The sequence below is a fragment of the Drosophila biarmipes genome, chromosome 3R (genome assembly GCF_025231255.1).
Source record: "Drosophila biarmipes strain raj3 chromosome 3R, RU_DBia_V1.1, whole genome shotgun sequence".
Classification (NCBI taxonomy): domain Eukaryota; kingdom Metazoa; phylum Arthropoda; class Insecta; order Diptera; family Drosophilidae; genus Drosophila; species Drosophila biarmipes.
The window spans coordinates 7,168,746-7,184,470 of NC_066616.1; the positions used below are offsets into that span (position 1 = coordinate 7,168,746).

The window sequence follows — 15,725 nt, forward strand, 5'->3', positions numbered from 1 at the left end:
GCAATGCCACACACTCGATGGGGCCAAGGATTCAAACGATTCGGGCTGCCATCCTCATTACATACAAATTTGATTCGTTCGTTGGCCGCTGGCCACAAAGAAATAAGCCAGAGATTGTCCAATTAAACGCAATTTATGCGGATTTCCAAGTAGCCCCAGTTTGTGCTCCATATTCGGATCTCACACTTGCACAAAAATCAATGTCCTAATTCATGGAAAGCAGGTATTCTCTGAAAATCAAAACGTTTCAATCTTTATAATTGAAGGAAATGAATAATAAAATCTTTCGTTTTTAAAGAAATTTAACATTTATAAAATAGGTATAAGTAAATAGTAAAAATCTTAATAAAATACTTTGTTGTTTTCCACAGATTACTAAATATTTCGGATGCAAATATTATTATTAATAATAATTCTAAGATTGTACTTTATTTAGTCATTGTTTGCTTAAAAGCGATTGATTGAGTGAAAATCCTCTTGAAAATAAAAAACACGACAGAACCATTAATTAATTAACCAAGATTATTATTCTAGTTTTGGGAAGCCTTTCTCCGAGTGCATTTATATCCACAAGCCCGGCAGCGGCAAATGGCAAATTAAAAAGGTGTCTCTGCTGAAGCTCAAATAAACAGCATTTGATCGCCGGCGTCTGCAACTTTGTTGGGGCGCCGTCTTTCAACTCCTTGGCCCAAAATCGTTTACTTCCGTACAGGCGGCTGTTGACCATCGACCACCGGCCGTCTTGTAGGAGTTAGGGTTCAGGTCCGAACCGTTTCGGGACCGACCTCAGCGCTAATGTGACAGCGGCAACACTTTAGAGGCGGAAGGCCCAAGGAAGGGGTCCTAAGTATAGGGCTACCTGTCTAGCGGCGCCTGCTTGCTTTGCTTTCAACGCAAAAACACGTAATATACTTATAATGAACGGCCTCGGGATATTCGCTCGCTAATTGTTGTTAGTTTTTCGGGCCGAGCATATGGCTGATTTTTATAGGTATTCCAATCATTAGCACGTCGAAAGGTATCCGGTCAGGCCGCAGGTTCCTATCAAAATTGGTCTACGGAATCGAAACACCCAGCGCCTGTCAATAACCGTCTATAAATCATATTCAATGGATTGTTTGTACTAGTTAAGGGTTGGAACATTGCCGTTTATCCACGGAACTCAACCGAAAAGGCCAGAAACCTTCCCCTTCAGTGCGGGATTGTTTGTTTTTGGGGAGTTCTCAAGTCATTTACTACTTGTTCTTGACAGGATACAGGTTTTCATAATAAACATAAGGGATATTACTTGTTGGAGTTAGGTTGGTAAACAGAAAAACCTAACTATTACTTTATAAACAAGAGAAATTCGTGTAAGATACTGTTCTTTAAAGTTAAGAAACGTCTGTAAAAGTAAAATTCCCGTCTAATTGGGATTTGATCCCAAGTTATATTCTTAAATTTTGTTTAGCGCCCCTGTCTTCTAAGTCAATTAAAAATAAAACCATCAACTTCGTATTCTTTGATTCAATAATGTGTTTATTTTCATTGCTCATCTGGTTTACTTTGCAATAGTCGTACATGTATTTAGGGTTCATAATTTATAATACTAGGTAATGCCATTCGACTTAAGCCTACAGACAGATATTACAATTACAATACATTACAATCCGTATATAATTTTGTGTATTAAATATGCTACTACTAGGCGTGGCTCGCAAGCTCACTGCGACGTTTTGAGATGCGGTTTGCTTCGGTTGAACTGTCGAACAATAACTAAGAGTCTAAATGCTGCGCTACGAAACACAAAACGGAAATTCGAGATTCTTCACAAACTTAAAGCGCTGCTCCGGGTCGGGGGATCCTCCGATCCCTATCCTCGCGGAATCGGTTAAGAAAGCGTCACTACAGAGTAAAGCTAGGTATTTACAATGGGGCCTCGAGTCGTCGCCGCCCCTTCTCCTATGTACAGTGCGAACTGTCCGTTCATCCCGAACTATGTACAAAGCGAAGTGTATCACAAATAAACCAGCTCCCGCCGAAACACAGGGCGGAAATATGGGTCCTCCGATGCCGATTAGCAGCCCGCCGCATGCGACGCCTCTGCCCACGGCTGCAGGCCGTGCAGAGCCGCCAGGGGCGCCCCGTTCACGCCCCCCTGGGAGCCCAGGGGCGCCGAGGGAGGGGCGAAGCCCTTGCTGATGGCCTCCGCCTGGAGCGAGAGCATCAGCCTGTTGGCCGCCTGCCGCTCCGCCTCACGCTCCTCGGCTGTTTGACGTCTGGAATGGGAGGAGAATAGGAAGTATTGGTGAGTATTACTTAGGGACGTAGGTATAGCTAAAAGTAAGTATACTACAGAGGTCACCTAGTTTTAGCTGAATCGATAATATATAGTATTTTATTCTCCATTAGTTCTTCCAAGATAATAAAAAACTAACTAAAGGGAGGGCATGTAAACCATACTGAGAATTTTGTTTAACTAAAGGGTACTTTCTTATTCTTTGTTAAAAATAAATTGTTCTTAAAAATGAATTGCTTTGGATTAAGTAGTTCCAAACTAACCGAGAGTTCCAATTATATTTTCAAAACTTTAATAAGTTGTAGAGTGATATAAAGTTCCTCAAATACGAACCAGAAATAAATTCGTCAAGGCAGGAGCTTTACTTTCTCAGCAAATTGCAGAGCTGCAACACTAGCCACGCGCCAATCGATTCGCATGATGACTGTGCACATTTGACCTTATCTGGCAAATAGTATCGCTTAATGTACATATTCATTATGGAAAACCAATTTGCCGCAAACCATTTCAGGGGCTCACACCCGTCCAACGGGGCAGGCCGAAACAGGAGCTCATCAAGTCGTTATGTGGGCGGCCTATTAAGACCATTTAAAACTAATCAAATCAAATATGCTGACTGGCGCACAGGCACAGAGGTCCATCGATTGGGCTTGTTTTTGTGGAAAATTAATTTCGTGCCGAGTTGGAGCTGCGTAAATTGCATTTTAAATGCCCGGGCTTAAAGGGGATTTGGCCCACTCCCCAACTTGTGCGCTGCCAGCTGATGAATAATTCAGGGGTAAATTGCACTGCAGATGCAGCAACTCAGCCCCGCGTTTGCGCAGCTTTTGCTCTAATTGTGGCCATGGAGCCAGCACCACCACCACCCCTGGAGTTCCTCCATCGACGCTCCAACCACCCCCGCAGATCTAGGGGTTGTTTCTGCGCCATCTTGAATATTTCATGAGCTAATGAAGTTCTTATGTTGCCGACTAAGGACCAAACGGGCGGAGGGGAAGGGTTGCTCGCATTATAGCCACAACTAGGCAGACTAGCACATGGCAGACATATATCATAATTATTGTCTAATATGCTTTCATTACGGTTTTCATCAGCATTGTCATCGTTCAAACTACGCTTTCGTAACTCGCAAGTGAGCTTCATTAAAAATACATTAGCCCGGGTATTTAGTGCAAGGTCTGGGGCCCACAAATTGGAATAACTAGCACGTGCCTTCATGCCTGACTAGTGCTTCGCACAAGGATGTGTATCATGTTCTATTTAAGTTTGAGTTGAGTACCTTTATGATCACAAGCACTTGCACATTCTGCACAATAATAGCTACATACATTTAAATCGTTTTTCACATGGGCGTCTACCAAAAGCACTCCTTGTTACTCAACCGTTTCTATCCCATTTCCCCAATTGCTGGATCAACAATTCAATTGTCTGCCTGGCCATGGAAGTGAGTTATTAGGCAGCCAGCAGTTGGCTTTTACTTTTTCACCTTTTCGCCTTCAAGCCGGCTTTATCGGGCAACATTTTTAACAGCTACCGCATAAAAAATTCAACGAAAATTGATTAAAAACTCCAAAACGGCCAGGCCAACGAAAGTGCCTCACCCAGTGGCAAGGCGGGATGTGTAGTGTGCTGTGGGTTTAATTCGCTGCTTGGGACCGAAGACAGCGACACGATTGTAATTTATCTCCAGTCACGGAGCTGGGAAATGTAACAAACGCTTTACAAATGTTAAATGTTGGTCTCTTGGCGCCATCGCGTTGATGTGGAAAGTTTTGTGTTTGCCATTCGCGATAAGTAATGGCCGGGCATTAGCCTAAAATGCTTATTAAAGCTCGCTCCATAAATCTCCCGAGCTCCTCCGAATTGTCGCCGATGGCAACAGCTGCTGTTTGGGACCTTTCCGGCCAAGTCCTGGTAATTAAAATCATTTCACACACTACACGCAAACGACGTTGGCAAGTCGAGGGAGTCGGGGCAGGAAGGGCAGCCCCAAAAAGGTCCTGCGGTAATTATGCCTCAAGACATAACAATTTAGCCAGACCATCAATTGGCTGCCCAAGGAGGCTTTTCCGGCCAAGATCCCGAGGGACTGGCCCACCGCAAACTTGAAGATTCCGGCGCAGGACACGTGCCGACGGCCCAAACAGGATTGCGAGTTAATTTACAAATGGCTCTCGCCATTGTAATTAATTTTATTTGATTTTTCCACTCCGGCCGCAAAAACTTTCCTTTCAGTCAAATTGATTTTTGCACTGCGGTCAAAGTTCTGCCCTGGCATGTGTGTACATTTTTAATTAGCCAGCTTTCGGCAGGAAAAACTTTTGCACATGCAGGGCCGATTGGTGTGAAGTACCAGCCAAGACGAAGCCAAGAAAATTCGAGAGTGGGGGTTTTGGCATGATGAACGAGCATGTAATTAAAAAGGGTTTAGCGGCAGCTTGATTTATGGCAGGGAAACTAATTGAATTATGGATCCGATGGGCTGGGAAAAGGGCAACCAGAGGAAAGTCAGGCTGGGTCCATTTGTTGTGGAGCCACAGGGACAAAGCGCCCGGAAGTGGGCTGCAATTTTTCTTTCTCCTGCACCCCCCTGTATCTGTATCTCTGCGTCTGCTTTGTGTATCTGTATCTGCGCTGGCAGATTGCTTTTCGTCTTTCTTTTTTCTCATCGTCTTTTTGCCAAACACATTGTCAGACAATGACAGGCAACAAGAGTTCGTTCATTTGGCCGCGCAATTTGTTATTATTTATTGATGCCAAGTGGTTGCGAATCACCAGATAACACCAATCTACAGACAATACTCGTAATGAGGCACTTGCCTTGTCGCAAACGAGTTGCTATTTATTAGGAATTGGGCAAGAGAAGTTCAGTATGCAATCTCTATAACTTGCCTAATGGGCACAAGGCACAAGGCACCAGACACATGGCACTGGGAACTTGGAGCATACATAGCGCATACGCCACGTTGGACAGGGCTAATTATTCAAATTACCGGCGAATGCAGCGCAGTGTGCATTAAGGCAATTATGTGAGCACATTACACATACCCTGGATATTTACGAGTGGTGCCGACTCGTAATCATGGTACGTATACTACATAATGTGCCATTGCCATTTCACTTAACCGCAAACGAGCCGTGGCCGAGGCAGTTGCCACAGCCGTTGCCATAGCCGTTAACAAAATTGCGTTTTACATCATTAATTTTTACGAGCTGGAATAGGCCCAAAATGGCTGATAAGCCGGAGGACTGGGCTCTAAAAATGCCGCCGCCTGCTAAGCGGCAATTAACGCGGCTAAGCGCCGTCCCGCCCGCTTTTCCTTCCCCGTTTCCAGAGCTGCAGCTCCCTTTGCTGGGAAAGTGGAAAACTTTGTCCATTTAGCCGCCATTTGCCATCGACTTTATGACGGCCGGTAATCGCATACGAGCCGCAAGACGGTCCCAAATCATCCGACCAAACCATTTCATATTCAAATACTTAGTTGGCCGTAATAAAATAGAAAACAATTAGCCGCACGCAATATCACGCTTCAATGCCACGCCAAATTGGGAACAGCTCTCTCTGACTAATTTTGGAGTCAAATAAATTGTCATTTGCATGGGGGATGTGAGTACACGATATGGTAAGGGCTATATAAATCTAAAAATTCTAAAAGTAGTTACAGGGGAACTAGATTGAATTGCTGATTTTATGAATAAAATTAGCCCATAACTTTTAGGAAATTTGTTATATTTACTATTTAGAGACCGCTTACACTCTTTATATGGGCATTAAAGAGCCTAACGATTTTACTGCCTAACTATGTAGCCATAAAAACTTTAACTATTTTGAATGGTAACATTTCAGACAAGAGTTTTCTACACGAAGGTCGCTTACTTTCTGTGACTAAAATGTAGCCTAAATTTGTATTTCTATCTTTATAATCCACATATTTAGCTGGAAATTACAGGTGTCATAAAAAAAGCTGGCCAATTAGCTTGTTTAACAAGAGCGCTCTTTGTGGCTACAGAACGCAAATACCCCCAGTAAACCTCGTAAATATGCCCCTTTTCCGTGGGGCTGAGTGTTGTTCATTTAATGTGCTCATGCATATTGTATGAGCCATTTACTCCCCGTTTATGCGCGTCGGGCTTTGATGCTCTATGGTCTAGTTGGGTCGTACCAAAACAGGCGTCGCCTTGGCAATACGTTATGGTATTACTTTATGTGTGAGTCGTACATGAAATAGTTACGAACAATCAGTTTGAGTGTAATAAATTCTAATTAGATGGTCCACTTGTGGGTTATGAATATTTATGTATTTATGGGATTTCACAGACTTGATTAGGAATTCTTATTAGAAAGGTGTTTGGGTTCCTTAGTAAAAATTGATTTCCATGCCAGGAAGAATTACTGGTAATGATTGCGAAGGTATTTTAGTCAATGGCTCCTTATTAGCTAAATAAGAATTCTATAAAATAAACCTAAACCTTCTTTCAAGAGTATTACTGATTCGACTATCCACCCGTCCAACCTGCTCGCACTTGCTCTTTTTAACAAAAGCCTTTTGTGCATGTTTTAGTTTAAAACGGCACATAAAAAACAGAAAAGCGGGAGCATAGAAGAGGGTAAGTGTCAAGCTGTCAGCACTTTCGAGCCCTGAAAAATGGTAGCTGCGACTGGGGATGGGTATTGATTTTTAGCCTCCAGCCTCTCAGCGGGGGTGCCAGGTATGGGGTAGCTGGTAGCACTCACCTCCACTTGGTGCGTCGGTTCTGGAACCACGTCTTCACCTGGGCGTCCGTCATCTTCAGGCCGCGCGCCAAGGCCGCCCGCTCCGCGGAGGCCAGATACTTCTGCTTGTGGAACCGCTTCTCCAGCTCGGCCACCTGGATGCGCGTGAAGGATGTGCGTGGCTTTTTTCGCTTCGGCGGCGTGCGGTTCTGGTAGGGATGGCCGATCCGTCGGGCGATGGGGAAGGCAGCTGGAATTGCAATGAGAGGAATGTGTGAGTACTTAATAAGACTGCCTGGAGGCCGGTGCAGCCCCATACAGATTCTTTCAATCCCTCTACACCTGAGGTCAACATAATAACTCATGTGTTAATATCCAATATGTTTTAAATTTATATTACTCTATTTACTTCTTTTTGGTTTTAGAAAAAGATCGATAAAAAGCAACGGATAATCATGCCAAAGGAAAATATGAAGAATGTAGAAATATGTTATTGTAAGTTTAAATTTTAATCTAAGATGTCATTTCATGACAGGCATCAGAAACATGGAATTGCCTCTTTCACTTTCACTCTAATTATATAGAAAAGGGTATTTTAGTTCTGTTAACAAAAATAGTTTGCGAAAAGGCTGTCTAATGTTGAAGACCTCTCAAGTTGGAAATGCTATTACTGCGATCGCATCTGTATCTGTCCCCCCTCGTGCGGTGTGTGTCCTGGCGGGCAATTAGCAAACAATAAATTCCTAGATAACTGGCCATTTCCGAAAGCCGCTTCCGGAGTTGAGCGGCGGCACCTGTGCGCCTGCGAGTACTTAGCGCTGCTCGCTGCGCGATACCTGGTGCCTGCTACCTGCCCAAATGACTGAATGGCTTAATGCCAAGCGACTCTCCCGCTGGGAAATCAATTTGGAGGCCGCTGACTCGCTGCCCCTGCCTAATTGCCAAGGATTGAGGTTTCGGCGGCGGTCTAGCAGGAGCCTTTATCGCCGCCTCTTGTAGACAAAGCACGCGACATCCATTTCCATTTCCATCTCCATATCCACTTCCACTCGGTTCGGCTCGGTTCGGTCTGAGGTTGAGTCATAAAGTCGCGCTCGTAGGACGCATAAGTGACCCAGTGTCCCAGAGTCCGCATCTCTGGATTTCTGTAGTTCTGTATTGCCGGATTCCGATTTTCTGGACAGTGGCAGAGCCTGTGCTGGCGCTGAACCTTTTAAAATTCCTGCCAGTCGGCGTTGTGTGTGCTTTGTTGTTTATTGGGTGCGATAAGGCGGGCACAGTGCGCACCATAGTATTAAGGCGGTCGGCTGGCACAGCAACGCAGCACCAGCGACAATTAGGAAACCGGCTTACAGACTGACTGATGAGGTCAAGCAGGGAGTCGTGGAGAAATTGGTTGGCCAGCAGTCGCTGAAAGTGATGGCCAATCACCTTAACCACAGCCAAGACAGCCAAAATGATTGTTAAATTATTCAAAAGTATTAACACATTTTAGGCAATGATCAAATCAATACCAAATTGATAATGTTCCAAAATTAAGCCAATTAATCAACTGTCTCATTCAATTCAGTAAAAATAACTTTCGTGTCTTTTCAGTCATTTGCAACAAATGGAGATTGCAAATGTGCAAGATAAACTTAATTGAATATTTATCAAAAATATTCTGGCTTGCTTGTGCAGCTTTCAAAATACTCTTCCTAAAATATTTGTTTAATATTTTGCTTAAAATATACTTTGGTAGTGAAACGAACAAGTTTTTGATTCTGGTGGAAAGTGTATTGTGGATTGTGTTTTCAAGAGAACTATGAAATGATTGAAACGATTATGTTCCATATATCCATATCTGCAGCACACTTAACTCATTTACTAGAGCGTAAATGTTCAATGATTTGCAGCGGAGAGTTTCCCCAATTCCATTACCTTAGAAAACTTTCTAAAGTATGAAAACCCCTCCGCTGTAAGTGCATAACCCATCGATTTCAATCCGACCACCGACTCCCATTGAAATTGAGATGTGTTTATGGGCGTTGGAGCTGGCGTAGGAAAATGGCGGTGGGCTGTCAGAAGCCATCAAATGCCGGCGAATGTATGGCGGGTGTTAAGCTGACAAATCATGCTTCTTATTGCGACTTTTCTCGGGAACCCTTTTCCGGCCCTTTCCGCTTGGGGGATAACACTTTAAACCGCGGCTTGCATATATTTTCCAAAGGCTTTTGGGCCAGAGGTCGTGGGGGTTGCCGATCGTTTGAATATTTCAGGCAATATCAATTTCAATAAAAAGCCATTTATCGCACCACATAAGCAGCATCCTTAGGATTTTCCCCCTCTTTCCGCAGGTGTGTGTATCCTTTCAGGATATAAGATGCCAGCTTACAGGGAGGATAAGGCGCATAAGCATAATTTTATCGCTTTCCCCGCACTCCACTGGAGCCACCAGCTTATTTATGATGTTTTCGCTCAGGCTCACATAAGTATCTTAGAGATACAGTTGACGGTGAGTGTGTGTGTGTGTGTGCGGTTGCGGCCAAGAAGTCTCACCAGAAATACCTAAAATAATGCAAAAAGCTTTTAGCATGCATTATTGATGGCGGCCTGTGGCTCGGCCTGGTTGCCTTCCACTCCCAACTTTGGGGATTTTTCGGAAACTGCTACTGTTTGACCTTTGCTAGTGATTTGGATAAACACTGTTAGCTCAGCATAGGCTGTAAAAAATTACCATTCCAAAGATACATAAAACTTTAAAATATCTTAAAAAATATTGTAAACTATCGACCCTTAACAATATTGTCCTTAAGAAACTAAGGATACGTTAAATATATTTAATATATGTGTGTGGGATAGGTCGTGAGTATATAAGTTCAATGAAATGAAGTTCTATCTGCCGATCTGCAGATCCCAACCCCACCATTCACCGCCGACATTCGTGTGGGCAAGTGTCGTGACAAGGCCCAACTCCCATTCGGATTATTATGGCCGTTATGAAACTGCATTAGGGTCTGCATGGCCGAAAAGTAATTGGCGCCTGCTGCGACGTTGTTTTCCAAAAAATAACGAAAATTAACATGCAATGGTTATTAATCATATGGCGCTAAGAGCTCTGGCCGCAGGGAGGGGAGCACTTTGGACGGCAGAAGGGATAGGAACCGAGTCCGGGACGCTCGTTTGTCTTGTTAATGAAAAAAGCCAAGGCGCCAGCTTATCAGCCACAAGGCAAGCGACACAATAAACACAACAAGACACAGACGCTGGCCAAGACGAAGATGTTGACAAAACGAGACTTGGGTCACCCGCGGCCTCATAAGTGTGCCTCTCCTCTCAGGTGGACTAGCCGACGCGAGCTGACTGATCCGATCCCTTCCATGCCTGCCTTCCCATTCGATCGGATGCCCCTCCTCCTGCTCATAAGTATGGATATGGATATGCCAGCCGAGCCTCGGATCGCCGGCATTCGACTGGCTAATTAAAAGCTGACCATGTCAGTTGGACTCAAATGTGAAGTGCGGTATGCGGCGATAAATAAGCCGGCGAAGACAGCAAACTCACTCGCTGAGCGCTGCGACCGCCCAATGCGTAATTAATTCCTTTTCGGGCCCAGCGCGAAATTAAAAAGTCATGTAAACCAGCTCATTAAAATAACTAAAAAGGGAGAAAGAGCGCACGGCTAAGACAGAACCACTGGGCGGATGTTGGCCATAAAAGCGCATCGGATTGTCGGCCAGCCGCTCCTAAGCAGCTTTTCCACATCACATGACCGAAAAAGGCCCCGAATATTATGAGTTACAGGGCGCGGGACCTGGGGGATGGGGATCCATCGGATACCTCGGCTACCGAGGCGTAATAAAATCAACGCCGTCTCATTATTTCAAAGGGCTCGCGCTGTGCCCGTCGCTTGTAGCTACAAGTGAAGCTCATAATGTAAACAAATTAACAAAAGGGAGCCCGAGGATCCAGCTGCCCAGGGAGATGCGGACTCAGTTGCGGACCCAGATGCGAATACAGATGCAGATGCGGATTCAGATACGCAGCGCAGCGGCAGATACAGATACAAATACAGCTGCGCATGCGTATGCAAATAAGAGGGCGCATCTCATTCCTGCGTCGCTTCTGGGCGGTGGCTCAGCGTTAAGTTTTTAACTTAAGCTGCGATTGCGCATTTGAAGGCAAACATGTTTTTATACTTTAGCATCCCGAGCACTCGGGTGAGCGAGTGCACTGCGGGAAAATCACTGGTGAGAAACTTGATTTGAGGGGGCTTTATTTTGGAGTACGATAACCGTCGGAAGTTCTACACTCATTAAATCCTATAAACTGAAATGTTTAAAAAGACGTTCCTTTTTCACAAACTACTACAAATGCTTAAAGTTTATATTAACTTTTTTAATGAGGCTTGGAACATTGAATGCTTTTACCTGCAATAATTTGTATAGATTTAAAAATAGAATTCAGCAACTTAACTCGAGGAAGAAACAGGACTATCAATCTCTACCCTTCTTAAAAGTTGACAATTCGACCTAATAATTTGCTTTTACATTAATACTTTGAAGACGTCATGTTCCAATATCTCCCATCCCACAATACCCTTTATATTATTTTCTTTACACTTTTCCCCTTAACCATAGAAAAACTGCATTTTTTTTCTCAGTGCCCCAGTGTGTTGGCCCACAATGACATGCCGATAGGCTTGTAGCCTTAAAAGACTTCTCTGATCGCGCTTATTTGGGGAACAGTAGCAATTGCCACCGCGGGTCACTGGGGGACTCCCCCGTGAGGGATCTCGGCGAACATGGGCCACCGCGACATGGGGCCCCCTAGTTGGCTTCACCCTGACTCCTTCACTCCACTGCACTGCGATTCACTCACCTGCCAGCCGATCCTTGACCGCCTGATGGGCCAGCGCCGCGTGGTGCAGCGGCGGCAGTGCCCAGGTGAGCGGCGTTCGCTGGGGCGGCACACGCAGCACATGACCGCCGGCCGCCGAGGGGTAGAGGTGCGGATACGAGTAGAGCGCGGCGGCGCTTCCGTACGTCGAGTTGGCGATGCTGGTGGCCAGCTTGTAGGCGGCCAGTTCGTGGTCCTCCTGCTGCAGCAGCTCCTTCTCCTCCCCCTTCTCCCCGCTGCTGCTGTTGTTGTTGTTGTTGCTGCTGGAGCCGGGACTGCTGCTGATCAGGTGGTTGTTGTTGTTGCTGTGGTGGTGGTGGCTCGTCTCGAAGGGTTTGGATAGCAGGCGTGATATGCTGAAGGGCAGATTCTCGCTGGACGAGGAGCGCGTCTGCTCCGACTGCAGGGATTCGCTGGACAAGAAAGGGAGAGAGACGGGCAGAAGACATCAGAAACCATACCAAGTTGAGGTGCAGGCTCATTAAAAAGTGTCGCCCGATAAGCGGAAAAGCCTGAGAACCATAATTAGGCCCGCTGCAGCCGAGTTGAGTCTCGAAACCACTTGCCAAAGGCCCACGCGAGCGGATAAGCCGAGACGCCGACGTGACATGCAGAACCCATGTGGCCACCACTGCGTATACGCAATGCGGCTGGAATTAAGTAATTATGCAAATGCTGACGGCCGTTAGAGGCATTTAATACGCGCCCATAAATCATCGAATGCCATCTGCTGACGCACCAAAAACAAGTCACGCACCGCGTTTAATTTACAAGTCCAACAAAATCTGAAGGCCCACTTGGAACAGGATTGGAAATGTGTCGGAACAATGACTCGATTGCCATCTCGCACACTTTCCAAAGTCAAAAGTTACGAGCAAACACATTTTTAGTTTTTGCCTATCTGCTGCTCTACATTCGCCGGAACGCGAGTTTTATGGCATTTTTATGACGATCTCTATTAAAATGTTAATCGGACAAACGATTTCGTCTTTGTCCGGCTTTAGATCGAACCCCAAACCCCAAATGGACCCGAAAGTCTTATCACAGCGCGTTTTTGGCGCCTTACTAATGTGCGTTTTATCGTCGCCGTCCATTCGAAAACCCTGCCCATCCGCGGCCTATGTAAATTCAGGGAGTTTCTTTCAGACTTTATGGGACATTTTGGACTTGATTCTCTTGGTGGCATTGTGGTCAATTCATTAGCGTTTAAGGGGTTTGTTCACACCGTTCTTCAGGCGGAACAAGAACTTGAATGGGAGCAGTTAGCACGGCCTGCTCGACGTTCTGGCAGCTTGTTAGACCTTTTGTCGGCTGAAAGGGGGGGCCTTTATAAGGTCGGACAATGGGTCCGCACATCAGCGCATTTTGATGGCGTTAAGCCGAAGAATGCGATTCGAAAATGGGCAATGATTTGTGGGCATTGTGAGTGTAAAAGCCGAAGATCATAAAACAGTGGGAGTTATGAACATATAATAACAAATGTAAATAGCTTTTCTCTGCTTCAATGCTGGTCTGACTTTTATAGGGTAATGAAAAGAGAGTCAATACTGCAGATAAAGTTTCTAATTTTTGTGGTCTTCCTAGGTCGAACAAACCGTGTACTACCTCATAAAGTATATTTAACTACTAGTTAGTATTGGCTATTATTTCGAAACGATTTCCTGTGCAGGCATACAGATGTTTATATAAATTGATTGCACTAAATAATTTTACCAAATGTTGGCTCTCCATTCATAATACTTTGGGAAGTTTCCGTAATAAAATGTTTTTTGCCAGTGATTCAAATAATTTTAGAGGAAAATAAGCGTATCTCTATTAAAATTAAGTGTACTGCTTGGTAAAGAATAATTAAACCAAAAATTATATTGTCAAAAATATTGGCCTGGTTCGTTGGACTTTTAGCATTTCATTTTTAAATGGACGTTGCCCATACTTGGGCATGTTTACGTTAAGTTAAGTAATTATAAAAATTTTTAGGGTTACTTATTTGTTGTAAGTTTTAAGTTCAGTACGCAAGATACTTATTTAAAAAGTCTTAATTCGGTTCGATGTAAGGATATGAATGGTATTTTAAGCATTGTAATATTTCCCTAACATTCCCTAGTCCCAAGTCACCGTGGTATATTCCTTAGGTTTCTATCCAAGCCTCCCGAAATTTTCTCAAAAGAAAACTCTCTTCATCCGGGACCCATTGGGGCATCTCCTCACCTCAGTGGCGCTTCTGACTCATCGTAGCAACTGCCGCCGTCCATATCCACATCGGATCCGCTGCCGCAAGACATCCGGGAATCCGAGTCCACGTCCACGTGGATCTCCTGCTCCTCCACCTCGTCGCCCTGCTCGTTCTCGTGCTCGTGGTCATCCTCCTCGTGGCTGGACATGTTGACAACTAGTGGAGCCAATTTGGGACTCGCTCACGGCACTTTAAAATCCTAATCAGTCACTTAATCCTTTGTGTTTCTACTTTTAGCCGCAGAGTGTTTGAACCATGGAGGGCACACACAAAATGTTTGATTAACTTCCAGTTTGGTTTCCGCGATTGAGCACGAGCCGTTGTGGGAGCTTCCAGCTGCGAAGTGCGAACTGCGGATTGTGGGTTCACGGATTACCGACTACGGATGGCGGATGGCGGATTGCAAATTGCGAGCTGGGAGCGGACGCGTGCTGGCGATCGAAAACGCTTTTCATAAATGCAATCAAGTTGTGCCGACGGCCGCTGCTCTGCTCTGCCCTCTGCCGACTCGGCCGCCGCTGCCGGATTGCTGGTGGCTCCCGGCAGTTGGAGTGAGCCGGAAACAAGTCAAACCAGTTGTCCGCCGCGACGTCGCGTCTCTGCCGACTTCCTTCCTCCTTCGGTTAAAGAGCCAGTTTGCCACCTTGTTTGAACCTAACCTACCATAATACCACAGTACCATCGCAATACCAGCCACCTGGTTGGTCCACCCTTAAGGCGTGCCGTCCCGCTCTCGGCGCACATGCGCCTCGTTGCCTCTCGCTCGTGGAAACAGGTTTCCACCTGGCAGGGGCGTGGCCTCGGCCAGCTGCCATTGGTTGGAGTGGCCCGCGCTTCCATCCCCCTCCGCCACTCCTGGCGGACTCCGGGAAACCCACTTCCAGCTGGCATTTGCGACGACATTTTAAATGGAAAACGTTTTGCTTTTGGGGTTTTTTATTAGACGAGAGCATGAAGAGAATGTATTTTTATTTTGATTGTTTCTATTTTCGGGTTAGCCAAGCGTTTCCACTCTGCCATCTCACTCGCTCCGTTACGGGTCACCCCCAGGGTGAGAAAGAGATGGCTGCAAAGCGAGAGAGGGACGGACTCTTGCCCGGGGAAGTGCAAATGTGGCAGATTAATAGCGCAATTGGAAATAGCGTTCTGTCAGCTTGAGTTCACAAAGCAGCGGATTTCGCAGGGGGGAGCTGTGCGCCACTTCCTAATGTCCCTATCTACTGGCTGCTCACTGCTCACCACCGAACTACTGAGATCTTTATTAGCGCTAAGTGTTCTACTCGCTATCGCCAGGCATTTGGCAGGCGGCGATAAGGAGACTCCAGGCCAAGCCGCGAGAATCCATTCCATTTGGCCGGGATCCGCAAATGCAAATTGCCTTGGTTGTAGCGGACGCAGCAGCTCTGGCATTTTCCACAAGTTCACCCCACGGGTTAATTGACAGTTTTCCTTGGGCACGAGCCATGTTATTGCTCATTGCTGGCCGGGATCTCAGCCCAGTCCTCAGGTGTTGCTCGAGCCGAATGCCTAGCAAGCAAATCGAGGATGCCTGGCATGCGTGTGTGGGGCCAGGAGCGATTGGGTACTCCTTCTTCATTAGCCGAGATACAGTCGGGCTGTGG

General features: G+C 45.7%; 1 protein-coding gene and 1 pseudogene across 1 annotated transcript; both read right to left on the reverse strand.

Annotated features, from left to right (window-relative positions):
• Positions 1 to 1,519: 1,519 nt before the first annotated feature.
• Positions 1,520 to 14,452, reverse strand: LOC108027045 (T-cell leukemia homeobox protein 3). The gene is made up of 4 exons (XM_017098246.3): positions 14,079 to 14,452; positions 11,853 to 12,283; positions 7,014 to 7,242; positions 1,520 to 2,258 (listed from the first exon to the last, which is right to left on the reverse strand). The coding sequence occupies exons 1-4, from the start codon at positions 14,249 to 14,251 to the stop codon at positions 2,057 to 2,059; spliced, it is 1,035 nt and encodes a 344-aa protein (XP_016953735.1). The 5' UTR covers positions 14,252 to 14,452; the 3' UTR covers positions 1,520 to 2,056.
• Positions 14,453 to 14,466: 14 nt separating this feature from the next.
• On the reverse strand, positions 14,467 to 15,006 carry LOC108027005 (uncharacterized; annotated as a pseudogene).
• Between the last annotated feature and the right edge of the window lie 719 nt (positions 15,007 to 15,725).